The sequence below is a fragment of the Triticum dicoccoides genome, chromosome 3B (genome assembly GCF_002162155.2).
Source record: "Triticum dicoccoides isolate Atlit2015 ecotype Zavitan chromosome 3B, WEW_v2.0, whole genome shotgun sequence".
NCBI lineage: Eukaryota > Viridiplantae > Streptophyta > Magnoliopsida > Poales > Poaceae > Triticum > Triticum dicoccoides.
The window spans coordinates 47700502-47719765 of NC_041385.1; the positions used below are offsets into that span (position 1 = coordinate 47700502).

Genomic DNA, 19264 nt, shown 5'->3' on the forward strand with positions numbered 1-19264 from the left:
GGCGACCTTGCAGGGCTCCCACAAGGGGTACTCCTTGATTGATTGCTCCCCAAGTGCATGGATCCTATTTGTCGGACGAAAACCCGACCCCTACTGGCAAGGGGATTGGGCCAGCCCGGTTGGCCTTTTTTACTTCCTGTTTCCCTTTTTCTTGCTTTTGGATGTAGCTTCTTTTTGGTGTTTTTGTTTCAGTTTTTTATTTCTTTTTCTTTCGCCTTATTTTAAAGCACAATTAAAAATGATCGTACACACGGTGAGTTATACAAAAAAGTTAATTGTACATTAAGAAATTATTCTTTGCATTTTAATAAAATGTTCACTGTATACTACAGAAACATTTCACCTTGTATTTAATAAAATGTGCACGGCAATGTTTGTCGGTTTCCAAATCATGTTTTGATCGAATAAAATCTAGAGACACCTCTAAAAAATATGACATTTTCTATGCCCCTCAAAATCATTCCACGAGCAAGGGGGGTCATTTGTGTATTTTGGAAGAAAGAGAAAAGATAAATAGGAATGCAGGCTAGTCACGCTTCCATGAGAACAGCTCTTCTTCGTTTGTAATTCAAAAGTTTCCGTCTCCAACCCGAAATTACTTTTAAGATCTTGTCTATTATGGGATGCAGATCATCTATACTTACTTTATCATAATGTGGAGGGACTCTCCAAAATAATCAAGCTTGACGCGTGACTTTAGATAGTCTAGCGAAAGTGCCATTATGCTCCTGGGTGCAAATTCACCCTGCACCTGGGTGAATAGTAAATTTCTTAAAAAAACAACTACTTCTAATACACAAGCGATGGCATTTGTTTAGCCACCTTTCTTTTTCTTGAGAGATAGGTCAGGCAACCATGAACACGGGCCTGTGCAGTCCTCCGTATTTTACTTTATCTTTTGACACGAGTAGTACTATTATTATTATTATTATTATTATTATTTTGAAACTGAGTAGTACTATTATTATATTTAACGTGGAAAGGTAGTAGGAGTATACTTTGATTAACACACAGACACAGTAATTAAGAGTTGGTTTCGTACTAAAAAAAGAGTTGGTTTCTACTATGTTGAACCGATCTCCTCATGGGACGTTAGCACATACGTCCGGGACGTAAAGTCTGGTTCTGTTCGTCATTGATGACGTCGCACTTTGTTGCATATGTGCCTTCATCGGATGATCATCATAATACTATATGTACGGATAAAATGAGCATCCAGGTCCTTTCATTCTGCCACCATGAAGCTGTAGAGTAGAAGCTGAGGAGGTTCGGTGCCATCAGAGTGATGGGGATGCATGCAAATTCAAACACAATCCCGAAGCAGGCTTTTGCTTCACTTTATATACAAAGCAACAACCAAACAAAGTACATGAACGAACGATATAAGGTGATGAGTTAGTCCTCATAAACCGTCAATTCTATGATAATTATATCATGCAGGACGCACGCAACTACGCTACAGAAAGAGATCACAAGAAGAACTGAGTACAACGTCACACTACTCCCTATAACCCCTAGGCTCCACAACAACGTCCCTAGGAGGGAGAACGACTCTAAGTGTCGCCACTATCGATCCCACAATTGGACACAGGTTTTCACCCCGAAACCCAGACACGGAAAGGAGTACCATGACAACTTCAAGAATATATATAGTGGCGTCGTCGCCGGTAAAGTGCGGAGCTTTCGCTCGGCAACTCCTTCATGCCACCACGAGACCTCCAGAACAAGTGCGACGAGTTCAGAACTCCAGTTCTGGATTGGGGTGTCTTCATTGCAAGTGACAGAGAGCACTCCCGAGCCACCCGCCGTTCCCCCTCTTACCGCCCACACGGCCAAGAGGGAAAGACACCACCGCCACCATGGTGCCTGCCGGAGAGCTAACCATCTGCACTGCCATCTAGGGATGCCTCCCTAGCATCAATGTCTGAGACACCACCCACCACCCACATCACGGTGCACGCACCACGGTAGGAGGACTAAAGGCGTCTCCCTGCACTCCTAGCCCGACATCAGCCACGTGGTCTGGATCGATGCCTCATGGTAGGAGGTGCCCACGCATGCGTCTCCAACTAGTCCCGATGGATTGGGGAGTCGCAACCTCGTGACTACCGACGGCCGTCGCCAAGCACGCTAACATGGCGCCAATCCATGGTCATCAACGCCGATCCTCTCGACATAGAAGTGGGTCCTGACCACCACCAACAACCACCACACCTGTGAGGAGAGAGAGCTCACCGCTCACGGGCACCACCCGGACCGTGCCCAACTTCACTTACCCGGAGCGAGAGCCCCGACGGCCTCTGGCCCAAATCTGGTCCGCCCAAGCACGAGCCCCAGGTCAGTGCCACCACCACCGCGCATGCCACGGGTACCGCATGTAGCACCTGCCGAGCCCCGCGCGCCGCCGGCTCGAACCCATGAGAAAAAAAGGCTGTACCACCATCCCGTGCTGCCTGCCGGAACATGGCCACAAGATCCACGCCACCATCACCAACACAAGCACATACCCCCCATATTCGGCTGCTCGCAGCCGCACGAACCCGCTAGAACGAGCCAACTGAGCCGCCATCACCTCCACGAGCAAGCCCCACCATGCCGCCGCCTCCACCACACCGTTGCCACCTTGGGAGCGATGTGGTACGGCAAATGCGAAGGAGTTCAAACACAATCTCCACCTGACCAGGGCATCACTTTTGTGATCCATGTTGCGCCTCTATAAAGTTCTTGTTCTTCTTCGTCATATTCGTCTTCATCAATAGCTTGTCGTCCTACTCGTGACATTCCAAGAAGAAACCTACACTCCACAAGTCGCAACATCGATCGGGAACGGAAGTTGTTGTCCATATGGACGGCACCACAGCCAACACAACCACCATGACCAGTCCCCGGAACCGGAAGGCGCCTAGATCCTGATTGTAATAAATCTTAACTTAAAATAAGGAAGCATATGTACAGGAGTACAACACACACACACACCCTTTTCATTTGAAACAGAAAGTACTGCTGCTTCTTTTTTTTGACATGTGGTTAGCAAACTAAAAATTCATATAGAAAGTGTGCTGCTTCTTTTTCTTTGACTAAAAAAGTACTGCTACTAACAACAAGTGATGACGTACGTTCACCGAACCGCTGCTACCCCATTATTATTTTTCTTGGACAGAACTTTTGGATCTCGCGTGCGAGCGCACCCTGTATGCACAATTCTTTTTAATAATTTTGGAAAAGTCGAAAAATGCCGAATCTGTTTCGGAATGAAATATGACCAAGTATTGTACTCGTATAAAAAATTTGGTCAAGAAATGATTTCGGTTGACTTGAGGGCAAAAAAATAAATATATGACGATAATATAGTGTGAATAATATTTGTATATAGTGTTTTTTGGCGAATTTTAACCCAGGATATATTGAAAAGTCATTCCTTGGTGAAACTTTTTATATGAGTAGAATACTTGATCATGTTTGATCCGAAAAAGTTTCAAAAATTTTGACTATTTTTCAATTATTCCCTCTGTAAAGAAATATAAGATCATTTAGGGAGGATCATGATCTTATATTTCTTTGCAAAGGAAGTAGTAAATTATTTTTGTATATAGGGTCCGCTGGCACCCAGAGCACCAGTGTATTTCCTAGTACACTACTCATGGGACGTGCAAAGGTAGTAGGAGTACCACACTTTTTTTTTTAAATAGGAGTACCAGACTTTAATAATTAAGTGATTGCTTCTATGTTGAACTGATCTCCTCATGGGACGTTAGCACATACGGCCGGGACGTAAAACTTCTGTTCGTCATTGATGACGTCGCCCTTTTTTAGCATATAATACAATGCGTCTTCATCGGATGATCATCATATACTCCCTCCGTCCGGAAATACTTGTCATCAAAATGAATAAAAGGGGATGTATCTAGATGTATTTTAGTTCTAGATACGTCCCTTTTTGTCCATTTTGATGACAAGTATTTTCGGACGAAGGGAGTATTAGCATACAATATACGGATAGAGTGAGCGTCCAGGTTCTTTCTGTCTGCCACCTTGAAGCTATAGAGTACGTAGAAGCTGAGAAGGTTCGGTGCCCATTAGAGAGTGAGGGATGCATGCAAGTTCAAACACGGTTGCGATCCATGTCGCGGCTCTATAAATGTCCAGTTCGTCTTCTTCGTCTTCATCGATCACTTGTCATCCTTACTCCCCTGTGACATTTCAAACACAAACCTACACTCCACAAGCCACGTTCCTGTTGCCGACATGGACGGCACCAAAGCCAACACCACCACGACCGGTCCCCGGAAACCGCCGCGGGTGATGCTCTACTGCTCCCCGCTCATCGGGCACCTGGTCTCCATGGTCGAGCTCGCCAAGCTCTTCGTCGCCCGTGGGCTAGCCGTCACCATCGTCCTCATGGACCCGGTGTACGACACCGGCGCTACGGGCCCCTTCCTGGCCAGCGTCTCCGCAGCCAACCCCTCCATCTCTTTCCACCGCCTGCCACAGGTCGAGCTTCTGGAGTCCGACCGCTCCATGATACCGGCCTTAGCCATCGCCCGCCACTCCAACCCGCACCTTCGTGACTTTCTCGCCGGCGCCTCCCCGGACGTCCTCGTGGTGGACTTCTTCTGCAGTGCCGCTGTGGACGTGGCCGCGGAACTCGGCATACCCGTCTACTTCTTCAACACCTCCGGCGCCCAGATCCTAGCTTTCTTCATGCACCTCCCGGTTCTGCATGGTAAAAGCACGAGGAGCTTCCGGGAAATGGGCGAAGAAATCGTGCACGTCCCGGGGATCACCTCCTTCCCGGCGACCCACTCCATCCAGCCGCTCATGGATCGTGACGGCGCGTCCTACAATGTGTTTCTAAACGTGAGCCTCAACCTGTTCCGGTCACAGGGCATCATCGTCAACACCTTCCGCTCGCTGGAGCCTCGTGCCATGGACACCATGCTCGCCGGGCTCTCCGCCCCAGCCGGCCTCTCGACACCCCCGGTCTACTGCATTGGGCCGTTGATCAAGTCGGACGAGGCGGGCGTGAAGCGCGACAATGAGTGCCTCGCATGGCTAGACGCGCAGCCCAAGGCTAGTGTGGCGTTCCTGTGCTTTGGCAGCCTCGGCCGATTCAGCGCTAGCCAAACCAGAGAAATGGCCACTGGGCTGGAGGCTAGTGGACAGAGATTCCTCTGGGTCATGCGGAGCCCGCCAAGCGATGACACGATGACAGAGCCGGACTTGGATGTGTTGCTTCCAAAAGGTTTCCTAGACCGAACCAAGGGCAGGGGCCTTGTCGTGAAGTCTTGGGCGCCACAGGGTGACGTGCTAGCACATCACGCCGTGGGTTGTTTCGTGACACACTGTGGGTGGAACTCGGTGCTCGAGTCTATTATGGCTGGCGTGCCTATGGTGGCGTGGCCGTTATACGCGGAGCAAAGGATGAACGCGGTATTTCTCGAGAAAGAGATGGAGCTGGCTGTCCCGATGAAAGGGTACGACAAGGAGGTGGTGGAGGCTAAGGAGGTTGCCAAGAAGGTCAAGTGGATGATGGATTCAGAAGGCGGGAAGGTGCTCCGAGATCGGACTCTAGCGGTGATGCGGCGGGCGAAAGAGGCTCTGCTCGAGGATGGAGAATCAATGGCAACATTGGCAGGGCTTGTGGATGCGTGGATTCATGCTTGACATGTGCAACGTCATTTATAATTGTTTGTTGAAATAAGGAGCGAGTGTTATATATTTCACTTTCAGGTGTGATTTTAGTTTCTTCATTTCTGTAACATGTACTTTGCCTACACATAATGGAGAAATTTCCATACATGCCACTCCAAGCTTCCCATATGCTAATATTTTGTCTAAAAAATCACAGAGATGTAGAACCCTATCAGATTCTTCTCATATTGGTTATCTTACCCTGTGAGTCTAGGAGGTCAGAAAATGGATAACATTGACGGTAAACTAATAGATGTGGTGCATTTCAAACTCGACCGGATGGCCAATCTGAGAGGCGGTCAGAAGTAAAAGTCCCCAACACGCACCGGTCAATCTGCTTCCGCGCCCCTGCCGGCGACGCCGTTGCGACACTCGATGTTCCGTTCTCCTGCACGGTTTAGGCAAAGCCACATCGAGGACGTCGTGTCGAGCCCATCTATGTCTCAGCGTTGTCGTGCTCTCACATGTGAGAATGGACTGAACGCGCAATTTTTTTCCAGCTGACTGATTAATGGCAAACACAAATAAAAATTTGTACATGTTGCTTACCACTACCAATCTTTGATCATGTAGAAGATCCAAAAACGAATATGATTCTTCTCAGATTGGCCAGAGGTCGAAGAATAGAAAGCATTGATGGTCTAGCAACCAACGTGGGGCGTTTTTACCCCGTTGATGATTTTAGTGGCATCTTTGTATTCCTGATGTTTCACCATGTTGTTAATTCAATTTCTTTAACTCGATACATGCTGAACTCCAACTGTACAGAAACTTGCAGCTAGCCCAATAGATATTCCTCCATGGTTCCTCACGTCCTTGGAATCGTCTTATCATATGACGAACTTGACACATACTCCCTCTGTCCCAAAATATAAGAACGTTTTTAACACTACACTAGTGTCAAAAACGTTTTTATATTATGGGACGGAGGGAGTAGCACATATATATGTTACTTGTGTGGTTGTGCCGCATCGTTCTCTAGAAATGTGGCTTTCAATACGCGACTAAAAAAAGAACTGTATTATTGTGCTTTCTATAATTTTTGTCAGAATAATGAATTACATATACTTAGCTTAATAAAAAAATAACTAAAATTAATTTTGCTAAAATTCCACCGAAAACCTATTTTCTAATATTTCTCATCTAATTTTGGGTACCCAAACAACCAGTGATAGAGGTATGCCCAATTTAGCATAACATGCCTTGTGCTGCAATATCACTTAAGCCAATTGAATTTTCCCATCTAAGCATCTCCAACAGTTTCCCTTTCCCCTAAACAAACCCTGATACATGAGAAGTTGGCACAGGAAACACGGCCAAGTAGCTCCTGTATACCCAAAATGTTTTAGGTGATCACCTAAAAAAACATCCCGTCCATCTTCCCCTATAGCATAGGTTATGTTGAGCTCCCTTCCTCGCCTCTTCCTCCTGGTTGAGCTCCACATGGAAGCCACTCCTCCTCCTCCTCCTCCTGCTCGAGCTTCCCATGGACCAACGTGACGACCTCATTGGATCCAAGCCACCGTTGCCTTCTCGCCGCGCGTGCTGGCTCTAGCAAACCAGCTCGCGGTAGGCACCGATGAGGATGCATCACCACGACCGCATCCTACTCGAGTTCCCCCGTGGGAGCCACTCCCGAAGGATACGGTGCCACACCACCCTCGCCTCCCACCGCGCTCGAGGTCTGTGCCACCATTGCCTCTATCACGATTGCCGACAGGGAGGGGGAAATGGATGTCGAAATGGGAACGTAACTGCAGGGCGGTGTGGTGGTGAGAGGATATATGGTCTTGTCGGTGAGGACATTCTCGCGAGGAAGCATACCCAGCGAACTTTTGGTTTCGGCTGACGTGTCGACCTGGCCTGATTCAAGATTCGTGTTTTCTATTTGACGGCTGTTGGCGCGTTCACTAGGAAATCCCTCCGAGCGAACGTTCGCCAAGTAACATTTCCGTTTTAAAAAGGGAAAATAACTAGTAGTGCTACCAGTAGAAACAAACCAGTGGACTGTATAAGCTGCGCTGCCTATCCTCCCACGGTTTCCACCTACCCGCCGGTCAGCTGCTCAGTCCACGGCACCGGAGCATGCTCGCCGTCGGCGGCCGCTTCCAGGGCGGAGCTCCCCCATGGCGACGGCCCCGGCCACGCTCGCGCCTGGCGTCGCCGCCGGCCTCCAGCAGCGGCGCCGGCGACTCCGAGTTCGACCCTCGATTCCACCGCTCCCTTCCTTGAATTCCTGCCGCAATTTCTCATTTTGACGGAAACGTGTCCGGCTCCTGCAGAAAGGCCAGGCCTTTGCTCGTGGAGAGATACCGGGACGGCGCCGCCAAGAGGTCTCTTCTCTTCTGAACTCCATGCGTTTGCTCATACGCCTGACTGAATTTGTTTGCTGATACGCCTGACTGAATTTGCAAAGAGTTATCGAGTCTGTATCTGCGACGAGTTTCTCATCGTCGTCTGATTGATGTGGCGAGCAGGTATCTGTTGGACGGCGACTCTAAGCTGCAAGTTCGTTGGGAGAAGCATGATGAATCTTCGGTGAACACTGTCGAAGATGAAAAGGCGAATTCTTCGATTCCCCGGGCTGTTAGTGATTTTGTACTTCCAGCAGGGTTTCCAGGTGAATGCTGGCATCCCTGTGTGGTTTGGTTATGGATCTATGCCATGCTTTGCTTTTGCTCTTTGTCATGGAGCATGGACTGTGGAGGTTCAGGTTTACAATCTAGGAAATGCAGTGATTGTGGTGTTTTCTAATCATAATGCAGCAAACAAATTGTTTTGCTAGTTCTGTAGTTTGATTTTTTTTGTATATGCATTTTCCTCAGTTTCTCTCGGTATCCTGCATAAGAGGTCATTATTGCAGAGTTGTAGACTGACACTATGTCTGAAGCTATATACCACTTCTCAAATCAAACCTATAACTCTCTGTTGTCCCTCGTTTATATTTCAGAATCTGTTTCGGATGATTACCTGCAGTACATGCTATTGCAATTCCCAACAAACGTGACAGGATGGATCTGTCACACGTTAGTTACATCAAGTCTTCTGAAGGTACCCCATAATAATCTAGTATTAATCAAGATGTTTGCAGAAGTAAATAATGTTGTAGTGACAAAACGATGAGCTGATACATCTCATGTGATGTGATATATAATCATATGGATTGCATTATTTGATAGCTCCAAAATAACTTCAAGATTTTGCCTCGTGCTCATAAACAATCGTAGTCCGAAAAGACTTCCAAGTCATAATCTTCAATTATTATGTCAAAACTGATGATTAGCTGATCATAGATTGGCACAGGCTGTAGGTGTTGGGTCCTTTACAGGAACTTCAGCAGCTGCTGCTGCCGCTGCTATCAGGTCATTACCATCTTTGCTATGTTTTATAAGCTATTAGAAACCCGGAAGTTTAATATTAGTTATGTTATTTGGAAGACAAAGAATCTTCATATAAATTTTAGCTTAGCCATGTTTCATCCTGATTTGATCACTGTTATTATATTTGTATACACAACTCTTAACCAAATAATGTATCAACAAATCAACATACCAGAGGGCACATACCAACATGCTAACAGTCAACATGAAACATGAATGCGAGTGGATCAGCTCATTCTATGCTCGAAATTAAATCACCTACTTTGTTTGTGCTGATGTAAATCCTCTTCTGTAGATGGGTATCAAAAGATGGCATAGGAGCTTTCGGACGTCTTCTTATTGGTATGATTATGCCTGACTATTGATTCAGAATATATTGTCCTGGAATATCTACGAATGACTTGTTTTAGGTGGACGATTTGGAACACTTTTTGATGATGACCCAAAGAAGTGGCGGATGTATGCTGATTTCATTGGGAGCGCTGGAAGGTTCATGCACCAACTCTGTTAAATAATAACAGCAAATGTATAAAATCAAGTGAAGAAGCAAAACCCGCTTAATATTATCCATTTATTTGTGCAATATGGCAGCATCTTTGATCTCACCACTCCTCTCTATCCTGGCTACTTCCTCCCACTTGCATCATTGGGGAATCTTGCAAAGGTATATTGAAAGCATCACATGTGACTAAAGCCTAACTCGAACTTTGTAGAGATCTCCCTTAGAAAATGATTTGACTCCGGATTTCTTAAGCAGGCTGTTGGAAGAGGATTTAGAGATCCTTCCAATCGCGTTATCCAAAATCACTTCGCAAAATCGGGAAATATAGGGGAGATTGCTGCAAAGGTACTAGCTATTTCAGTACCCTCTCTAATAGTCAGTTCAGTGTCCTATTGTTCAGTCAATTTTGTGAAAACGCAGAAAAAACGGTACTTCTGTAGGAAAGAAAACAAAATATATTATGAGTATCCAAGAGTTCCTTTGGAGTTTCATGATCAAATGGACTTAAAACTTATTTCATTACGCACCATTAATTTTTTTTGGTTCAGTATATAAAGATGTTGCTGAATAATTTTGCAAAATTTTCACCAACCAACTGTTATGTATTTTTTTCAGGAGGAAGTATGGGAAGTAGGAGCTCAGCTGGTAGGCCTTTCTATCGGTGTACTTATTCTGGTAATACTATTTATTAAGTTCTCTTTATTTGTAATAACCAACCTCCTTCCAGTATAACAACCTTAACTTTCCTCACTGTTTGACGATTCTCTGGTATTTCATTCCAGGACACGCCAGGTATACAGTCTTCATATTTAACTCTTACTCTGACATGGCTGGGTGTTCGTCTTCTGCATCTTTGGTTTCGCTACCAGTCCCTAGTAGTTCTCAAGTTCCGCACAGTAAGGTGCTGGACTTAAATTATGTTTGCTCAATTTAATAAAGCTCCATGTTTGCACTTTTAGACCATGCATTTTCACCCATATACACAAGTATGTAATATTGGTGTACTAGTTTTTGATTCATTGCCTTTATTCCCTCTTCATGTCTGTATTGGTAGGTTAACCTAAAACGCGCTCGGATTCTTGTGAGGTCACATGTTGCAAATCATACAGTTCCTGGTGACATGTTCTTCACTTCTTGATTTTACTTCTTTTTTTCTTGGTTGCTTTTGGAAAAATTGTTGATACTTGTTTTGTCCTTCTGTTCTAGGCTATGTTGCTTGCAATGAGGGGGAGAATATCTTAACATGGGAGAGATTCTTGCAACCCCGAATTTCTTTTGGTGTGCCCATGGAGAGGATGCTCGGTGGAGAGGAATCCACTCACATGGACATGGTTTGTGTCTTTAGCAAAAAAAATTCTTTTATGGTATTTCCAAATGCAAAGCTGGGAAGTTGGTTCTTGACTTCATCATTACAATGTTTTTTGTAGTTGAGCTTCCTTGGTAACTACTCCCTCTGTAAACTTCTATAAGAGCGTTTAGATCACTACTTTAGTGATCTAAACGCTCTTATATTTCGAAACTGCTCGATGCACGACATAAGTGGACGATCTATGCACGATATATAAATCCAGCGGCCGGCGCCCTGTTCAGTCATACGTATGTCCGGCCAGATTTTACCATCGTCTGTGCGTTGTCCATGGTTTATCGTGTGCATAGCACGACTCCTTATATTTCTTTACAGAGGGAGTAGTAGAACTGAAGGGACAAAAGGGAGTTTGCTTTGTTAAATATCTACATAGTGACATGTATAGTCGTAACAACTGTTTAAGGACTTGTCAAACACCTAATTTCCAACGAGACACTGGCATCAATTTGCACCCAGTTTTGAACTTAAAAATGTAACCTCAAGTGGAACTCACAGCCAGAACCTTGTAAATTTGCCTACCACACCAAGCTGCGAACTTCTCCCCATTAATTCAGTCATTTCACAATAGCGCGGTGAAGTAAAATATCTTGCATCAAAGACCATGTAAAATTAGTCAGTGTTACTAGCATAAACCAGCTGTATCATAGTCTGGTAGAGTTGAAATCACCAGAGCCATTTGCTGGTGGTTGCCTTGCAGTTTCCGAGTGGTACTTGCAACCAATTTCACAACTCCACATATGGATTTTGGTTTAGGGTTTAGGGTTTTAGGATTAGGGTTTAGGGTTTAGGGTACTCCACATAACTTTACTTGGTACCACTTGCTCATGCGTGTTCTGAACTCCCAAAACAGGTGAATATGCTGCTGAAGCTATACAAGAATGAGAAGTACATCCTCTGTGTTGAGCAGCTTGGGTCAGAAGAGGCAACATACCTGGTTACATTCAAGGTGATGTACTGCTGAAACATCTGTGTATGAAAATAATCATGCATCATGTATCAACAAATGCGTGCTTGTTTTCAGGAGGCGGCAACGAGCATGTCGGTCCTAAGGAGCCTATGGCAAGCCCACTGGCTTCACCAAAATCGGCTGAAGCAGGACGGCGTTGTCGCCTGGCTAGAAGAGAGCCTTACTGCATTGGAGGATGGATTTGCTGACTTCATCAAACAGATGGAGGGAGCTGGCTGGGATCAAAGCCAAATCTTCTTGAAGGTGCCAAAAGAACCTGTCTTGGTGTTGGAACACCTTGACCAGGAGGTGTGAGACAACAGATGGATCATTTTTGGGGTTTGACCAGTGCTAACCAATCAGTTCCAACCGAACGACAAACCGAAGCTCGGCCTCTGATGGTAGATGCTTACTGAGCCAGTAACAATCTACATTGCAAGAAACATTGCTTGGCATGTGGCTCAGTGTTTTGTACTGTCAAAAGCAGAAATTCACAGTTAATCTAGCATTATTCAGCAGTCAGTATAGTGGCATATTGGTGGATTTCTGACCCAGTGACATAATCTCAGTCATTCACATGATGGTACACTGTTGTCCAAGTTGCTATATTTGGTTATTTTGCCTAGACATACCATTTGTGCATATTAATTGCTTCACTTCATGGACAAGAAGCAGACAACGAACACTGAAACACATAGAGCAGATGACAACAAACACTGAAACACATAGGGCAGATGATCAGTAACTTGTGTTTGAAACTGCATTCAAGCAACTGAGTAGAAGCAGATATAAGGAGCATATATATACAGATTTACCCCCAAAAGCACATCAGGATTCCAAAGCAGCACATACCTAATTCTAAACGTTTGTTGCTTAAGATGGCTGTGGCATACTGCCATAGTACCACAAGGCTTCAGCACATCAGGGTTCAAAAGCAACACAAAACTAACTCTAAAACGTTTGTTGCTTAAGATGATCGTGGTATACTACCATGGGGCTTCAGCGTGTTAAGCTAGGACTAAGACGCGAGATGGTACCCAAAATGAGCTCCAGCAGCGGCTGTCAATAGGTTCTTTCTGCCAAAATAGCTGCTGCACTAACTGTATCTATTATCAAGCTTTGGATTTGCCCTTTCCCTTTGCCGTATGAGTGAAGCGAGTCTTCTTCGCCTTCTTGCTCTTTCCACCACCACCATCCGAGTCGTCATCACTACTGTTGTCGTGCTTGCCATTTGGTTTCTTCCGCGAACCTGACCCGTATACATATTCCTTGACCTTCTGGCTGGTCCTCTCTTCCGTGGGATCGTCGACGTCGTTCTTTGGTTTCCAAATGAAAATGGACCTGCACGGACAGAACCTCGTAAGAGCGAAAAAGATCTAGCATTGGTAGATATGCTGGGTAATACAGATCGAGTGGCCTACCTTGAGCTTCCTGTGGCTAGGATATCGTCTTGAGGATGTAGCTTGTTCACTGGGCTGATAGTGGTTATGTCGGGGTCCATCACCTCAGCCAGAAGCTTCCCAGTGCTTGTGTCTATGAAATCAATGGGATGTAGAGCAACCCCATTGTAGTTTTCACTTATGTAACGACCAATAACTGCAACTGTTTCTGAGTAATCCTGCAGAACAATAACATTTCATATCAAAGTTGGCATGTTGGTTTTTGCAACTTGGCAACAACAATAAAATGGAAGTTAAAAAAAGGAAACAATTCATAGCTAGAACTTAACCTTTGGATCCCACTCCGCTTTGAAGGGAGTCAAGTGGCGATTGAAATCATGGCTGTGAACAATTTCTCTACTTGGGGATTCCAGATTACCAAAAATATAATCCCAAACACGAATTCGATTGTCCTGACATGTTGTCATGATCTTATTCCCACTTCGTGGAGAAAAATATCCTGAATTAACAACCCGTCCATGAGCAAGGCTGGCAAGAGCGGACTTGGGATCAAGTTTCCTTGTATCCCAAATACGGGCCTATAATCACAGGGTGATGTGAATTATTAGATATAGGGTAAAGAAAGGGATTTGTACGTATGCAGAGCAGAGCACACTCACAAAGTGATCATTCCCGCTGCTCAGAAGAACTTCAGGTTGTGCAGGGTTGCAATGAAGGCCAGTTACCTTGCTACCTTTTTTATGTATAAGAATTGGTTGCCCGATTCTTTCCTTCGACCGTCTATCCAATCTGTGAGAATTAACGTGTAAAACAGACATATAGCTCGCATGCAAGATACTCTGATAAGGCAAAGGCAAAGGCGTATATGGTATATGTCACATATGACAATGTACAATGATATCTCTGAATCACATATGACAGTATCCACCTATATCTTGAACTCAAATAAAAATAGAAACTCATCACTCATAACTTCATTTGGAATTGAGTTCCCAAGCAAATGCATGGAATACACCATATTAACATCCAAGTCAACAGTTTCTAAAGAAGCTGCATATACTGCATGTAAGCTATTAATTTCAGAGAAGGTATGAAAAAAGCTCCTGGGGATACTCATTTACTCACAAGTATAGAAACCCAAAACTATCCGCCACCAAAAGAAGACCTTTCTCGGTGTTTAAGTCCATCCCATATATCATGCGCCAAGTGCTTGGACCCTGTTAAAAGCAACAAACAGGGTTGATTAAATCAAGCCCAAAGTGGATGTGAAAAAAAATCAGAACAATGCAAAGAAATGTTCACCTAACACAGCACGAGATGTATAAAGATAATATCAAAATGCAATGTGTAAAAAATCCATTTTAGCGCAGCAATCTGTATAAGCTTGATCAGAAAGCAATGGGGATAACTTACACTCCAACCATCTGGGTTTAGATTTAACAAGGGCGCACCAATTCCAGTGTCTAAGTCTGTGCTGCTGATAGTCCCATCAGAAGAAGCTGTGTATAGCACTCCATCATTGGCAGTGTCAAACCTGAATAAGATCATATCAAGTTGCCATATTTCATCCTTGGATAAAAGAACGGATAATAGCCATCAAGCTAAGCTCTTACTTCATACTGTTCAGAATGCAGGAGTGCACAGAATCATAAGTAATCTTCTCATGCAACTTAACATAATCCCAGATGCCTAGTAGCCCTTTCTGTGTGGACAGAAAAACAAAGGAATTTTTAGTCGCCTATAAATACCTGCAATGTGACCATACTTATATGGAATTAAACGGACAACAAAGCCCAGTGGTAGGACTGTAATACCTTGTCTCCTGATAAAAGCACATTGTTCCTAGTTGGATGAAATTCCAGGCAGGTCACACGTCTTTGGTGAAATTTTATGTTACCACACTCCAATTGGTTAGGTACTAGAAACCGAGGCTTAACCTAAAATTAGGGAGAGGAATTTATTTTAGACATAATTTGCACTAGAGAAAGCAGTGATATTTAGTGTTGCAACTGATAATGAAGCAGAAAAAGGACAGTGGTCATCAACTCACGCACCATGGAGATCTTTCCTTTCACTTGACTCTGAAAGACGTAATCCAGTGAAGTGTTTGTGTTCCTTCTAGGGGCTGGGATAACACCATGCTCCATTGCTACCCTGTGTGGGCAAGTCAAGGTCGTATGACCTGCAAAGCGCAAACGGCGAAAACATCATAGTATCAGTGACTCGGAAAGTCTCCATCCATGTCAAGCTTTTAGTTACTAAAATGACAATACATAAATACTGTCAAACAGTCAAAGGAAACAGTTATCTAAGACACCTGTCCGCAGATGCATTTGAAAACAATATGTGGCGGTTCATCAATACCATCCAATTTGTATCCCTCTTGTCTCAATAGAAGTGGAAAATTTTACTTATACGTATCTGGAACAAGCAGTTAGACTAAACTCCTGTGAGCATGTACACAAGGAAGCACTAATTCATACTAAAACAGAGTTCCTGAACTACCCTCTTCTCACTGGGATGTACTGTCAGTTTCTAACTCAGCAACTCAAATTAGTATACTATTGAGTTCATCTACTCACCCAATCCCAAAGTACAAACAAACAAGCATACATAGTTACAGATATCAGAACCTGGCATCTTGCATAGGAAGCAAGGCTTCATGGGGCAATCGATGTACACCGCGCCCTTAAACCCTGCCTCGTGCCCCGTCTTCTTGCACACCTGCAACCAGACATAACAGAGCACACATCAAAATTACTAGAGTAAAAGAACACTGACATAAAAAGTTCAGACAGCATCAAGGATAGAAATTTTCCCAAAAAAGAAGCTTGAAATGATGCTGGAGCGGGCAGATCCTAAATTAGTCCTACTAAATGCGGAATGGAGCAGCCATTTCCACAGCAAACGCAAGGGGAGGCAACCGCCCCTGCTCTGAACTGAACTCCCAAACATCCGCGGAAGCGACTGCGCCACGAAACTTAAGCCCGAAATCTCGGAAATACACGTTCTTTATGGGAAATCATGGACAGCGCATGGCAAAATCGGGAGCAAAAAGGCTCCGAGAAAACAGGGGAAATCCCGGCGGCGGCAGCGGCGGCCGGCCGGCCACTACCTTGCAGACTTTCTTGAGGCTGATGGTAATCGGGCCCTTCCTGCCGCCCCTCCCCGCTGCCGCGGGGGACTCCCTGGCCGCTGGCTCGTCGGCGACCGCCTCCTCCTCCTCCTCATCGGAACCCTCGACCTCCATCTCCTCCTCTTCCTCTTCCCCGCCGTCGTCGTCAGAGGACGAGGAGGAGGCGTCCTGCCGCCGCTGGTCCTCGTCGTCGGAGTCGTCCTCGTCGGCGCGGCGGCGGCTGCGGTTGTGGACAAAGCGGGCGCGGGCGGGGGCGGCCATTGTGGGCCCCGTGTGTCGGCGGGGCGGCGCAGGGAGGCCTCGGGAAGCGGGAAGAGCGAGGGGGAGGGAGGAAGGTGTGTGGTGTGGGCAGAGACGCGACGGCGAGAAACGGAGAAAAAGCGGTTTTTTTTTTTGAGTGCTCGGAGAAAAAGCGGTTGGGGTCGAGTCGGTTGGGCTCGCGCCGTTTGGGCTTGCGCAAGGGAGTGGTCTAGGGCACACCTTGACTGACTTTCTTAAATAATTCTCAAAAAAGAAGCCTAACGTTTTTTAAAAAAATGCTTTCATATTTCCTTCGCCTGGGTTTATAAGTCTCACTAATATAATTTTGTAAAAATCTATTCATACATTTAAGTAGAAAAATATAAGTCATGCGTCACAAAATTTTGTATCATTTAATTTTTATTCGAAACAAATTTTGAATGGTATTATTTTTTATACATATACTGCCTTAGTCCGAAATTACTTAAATTAATTTAATTTTTATTCAGACGGATGTATCTAGTGTTTAATTAATTAAACTCCGGGCCAGAGTTCGACACAGTATATGAAGGGGACTAATAAACCTGGGCAAAGGGGTGCCTTGCAAATAAAGTTTTGTTGCAAAAAAAGTTCCTAAAAAGAAGTGCGGTTGCAAAAAAATGTTTAATCCAATGCAAAGTATGACTGCAACAAATAACAAAATAAATTTGTTGCAACAAATAGAAAATATTAAATAAAACCAAAATAGGTAAAAGAAAAAAAAGTTGACTAAAACTTTAGAAGAGATGGAGGCATCATTTCTACTCTCTATCTCTATCTTTATCTCTATTAGAACAATGCCCGTGCGTTGCAACGGGATATAAATACTCTAGTACGTTAGCTTGTGATTTACCTGTCATTAATAATGCGATTGTGTAAATAAATGTTCATCAAATTCTGATCGTGAATTATCTTATGTTTTGATTAGAAGTTTGGTAAGTAAATTAAAGTGAAATTGGCTCAGAAGGTAAGTAAATTAAGGTGATTGATTATCATATACATGGAAGGTTGGACGAAAGGGTGATGGGAAGAAAGATGAAATGAAAACTTTACGTTCTTTTTAAGTAGTACATACTATTTAAAAAGAACTTTTCTTCCTACCTCCCCTTCATCCAACCTTTCTCGTATGATAATCAATCACGTTAATTTACTTATCTTCTGAACCAATTTCACTTTAATTTACTTACCAAACTTCTCATCACAATATTAGGTAAATCACGAGTAGGATTTAATAAACATATTTACACAATTGTATTAATATGGGTAGGTAAGTCACAAGTTAACATACTGCTCCTTCCATCTCAAATTACTTGCCGTTCAAATGGATGTATCTAACACTATTTTAGTAAATCACCATTCGAGCGACAAGTAATTCGGGATGGAGAGAGTATACTTTTTATATCCTGTTGTAACACACGGGCATTGTCCTAGTTGAATATAAAAAGTGGCGAAAGGTGTGTTTGCTTAGTGTCCCATGATAGCCCTTCTAAAAAGATGGTTGTCTATCATATTTTTGGTCTTTGTTTGGTTTCTTGAGAAAAAATAATTGCAAGTGAGCATGAAAGATTCCTTGATAGAAAATTCACAAGCTGGTTCTTGCCAACATTAGGTAGGACCAAAGGGGGCATAAACCAAATATCCCCTGAAAAAAATTGATATCACCTAAACTTATGTTGACATATGTATAAGTACCCTTTTGCCTCCTCATGTGAGTACACAGGCAGCTAGGGTTTTTCGACCTCCCGCCGGTGCCGCCATCGGTCCGCTTTGTCTCCTGTGGCCTTAGGTCCATGGAGCGCATGGTGGACCTCGGCCCTTGCCAGTGGGAGGGTTCCTACTTCATTTTAGGTGATTTTTCAAGGTCGATTAGGGTTTGTGTCCTGCTTAGAAAGGCATGTCATCATTGAAGGGCGTGTGAAAGTGTGCCTTCGACGAATCATGTGGGATTCAGTCGGTATTGGTCTACGATGGATGTCCGTGGATTCAGTCTTTGTTCGTGTGTCTATAGATTGGATCCTTTCGATCTACACAGTGACAGTTGATGTTTTGGTGCATTGGTCTCGTGGGGCCTTAGTACGATATCTTTCTGAATGTCAACTACAATAAGTATTGTCTGGCTTTGGCGAGGCAGGGGCAATGACAGCAGCGCTCCTTCGACTCGCTCTGGTGCATGTCGTCGCTAAGTGGTTTATGAATCTAGATATAATTTTTATTATGTCTAATGTTTTTTGTATTGCCATGACAAACGATAAATAGATGTGAAATCTTCCTGCAAAAGATATTAATAATATGAAGTGTTTGCATTTACGATAACTTGGTAAAGATGTTCCTGTAGGCGGCTCATTCGACCGCAAAGGCAATGACTCATGCCAGACATGCGAATGGGATGACTTGTTTGCATGCATGAGAGATGCCAGCCAAATATCACGTCTGCTGGCTTGGTCTCCCTCAACCAATTTGGCAACAACAATTTCTTCTACATCTCCCTCTACCATACCAATGTCGTTTAAGGGACGACCTAGGACCCTTACATGAGTTTTACAAAATCCTCTTCTAACTAACCA

At 44.3% G+C, this 19264-nt stretch overlaps 3 protein-coding genes across 3 annotated transcripts; 2 read left to right on the forward strand and 1 right to left on the reverse strand.

The window, feature by feature from the left end:
* The first annotated feature begins 4206 nt into the window (after positions 1 to 4206).
* LOC119280709 (phloretin 2'-O-glucosyltransferase-like) lies at positions 4207 to 5782 on the forward strand. The gene has a single exon (XM_037561470.1). The coding sequence runs from the start codon at positions 4246 to 4248 to the stop codon at positions 5662 to 5664; it is 1419 nt and encodes a 472-aa protein (XP_037417367.1). The 5' UTR covers positions 4207 to 4245; the 3' UTR covers positions 5665 to 5782.
* Positions 5783 to 7707: 1925 nt separating this feature from the next.
* On the forward strand, positions 7708 to 12484 carry LOC119274609 (protein root UVB sensitive 5-like). Its single transcript, XM_037555323.1, has 15 exons — positions 7708 to 7889; positions 7974 to 8024; positions 8169 to 8311; positions 8642 to 8742; positions 8995 to 9053; positions 9367 to 9413; positions 9482 to 9560; positions 9663 to 9735; positions 9829 to 9918; positions 10189 to 10248; positions 10356 to 10469; positions 10628 to 10688; positions 10780 to 10904; positions 11790 to 11885; positions 11961 to 12484. The coding sequence occupies exons 1-15, from the start codon at positions 7777 to 7779 to the stop codon at positions 12198 to 12200; spliced, it is 1452 nt and encodes a 483-aa protein (XP_037411220.1). The 5' UTR covers positions 7708 to 7776; the 3' UTR covers positions 12201 to 12484.
* A 136-nt stretch (positions 12485 to 12620) lies between these two features.
* LOC119274608 (DNA damage-binding protein 2-like) lies at positions 12621 to 16769 on the reverse strand. The gene is made up of 11 exons (XM_037555322.1): positions 16401 to 16769; positions 15919 to 16009; positions 15340 to 15467; positions 15100 to 15222; positions 14899 to 14987; positions 14699 to 14819; positions 14411 to 14502; positions 13945 to 14074; positions 13615 to 13863; positions 13307 to 13503; positions 12621 to 13226 (listed from the first exon to the last, which is right to left on the reverse strand). The coding sequence occupies exons 1-11, from the start codon at positions 16680 to 16682 to the stop codon at positions 12998 to 13000; spliced, it is 1731 nt and encodes a 576-aa protein (XP_037411219.1). The 5' UTR covers positions 16683 to 16769; the 3' UTR covers positions 12621 to 12997.
* Positions 16770 to 19264: the final 2495 nt, after the last annotated feature.

Excerpts from the sequence above, each read along its gene's own strand:
- LOC119280709 (XM_037561470.1), top strand. The coding sequence starts at position 4,246 with ATGGACGGCACCAAAGCCAACACCACCACGACCGGTCCCCGGAAACCG.
- LOC119274609 (XM_037555323.1), top strand. The coding sequence starts at position 7,777 with ATGCTCGCCGTCGGCGGCCGCTTCCAGGGCGGAGCTCCCCCATGGCGA. Across the intron at positions 9,919-10,188 it reads TAGGGGAGATTGCTGCAAAG|GAGGAAGTATGGGAAGTAGG; the intron begins GTACTAGCTATT and ends TATTTTTTTCAG. Across the intron at positions 10,249-10,355 it reads CTATCGGTGTACTTATTCTG|GACACGCCAGGTATACAGTC; the intron begins GTAATACTATTT and ends ATTTCATTCCAG.
- LOC119274608 (XM_037555322.1), bottom strand. The coding sequence starts at position 16,682 with ATGGCCGCCCCCGCCCGCGCCCGCTTTGTCCACAACCGCAGCCGCCGC. Across the intron at positions 15,223-15,339 it reads TGAAAGGAAAGATCTCCATG|GTTAAGCCTCGGTTTCTAGT; the intron begins GTGCGTGAGTTG and ends CCCTAATTTTAG. Across the intron at positions 14,988-15,099 it reads TGCTTTTATCAGGAGACAAG|AAAGGGCTACTAGGCATCTG; the intron begins GTATTACAGTCC and ends CTGTCCACACAG.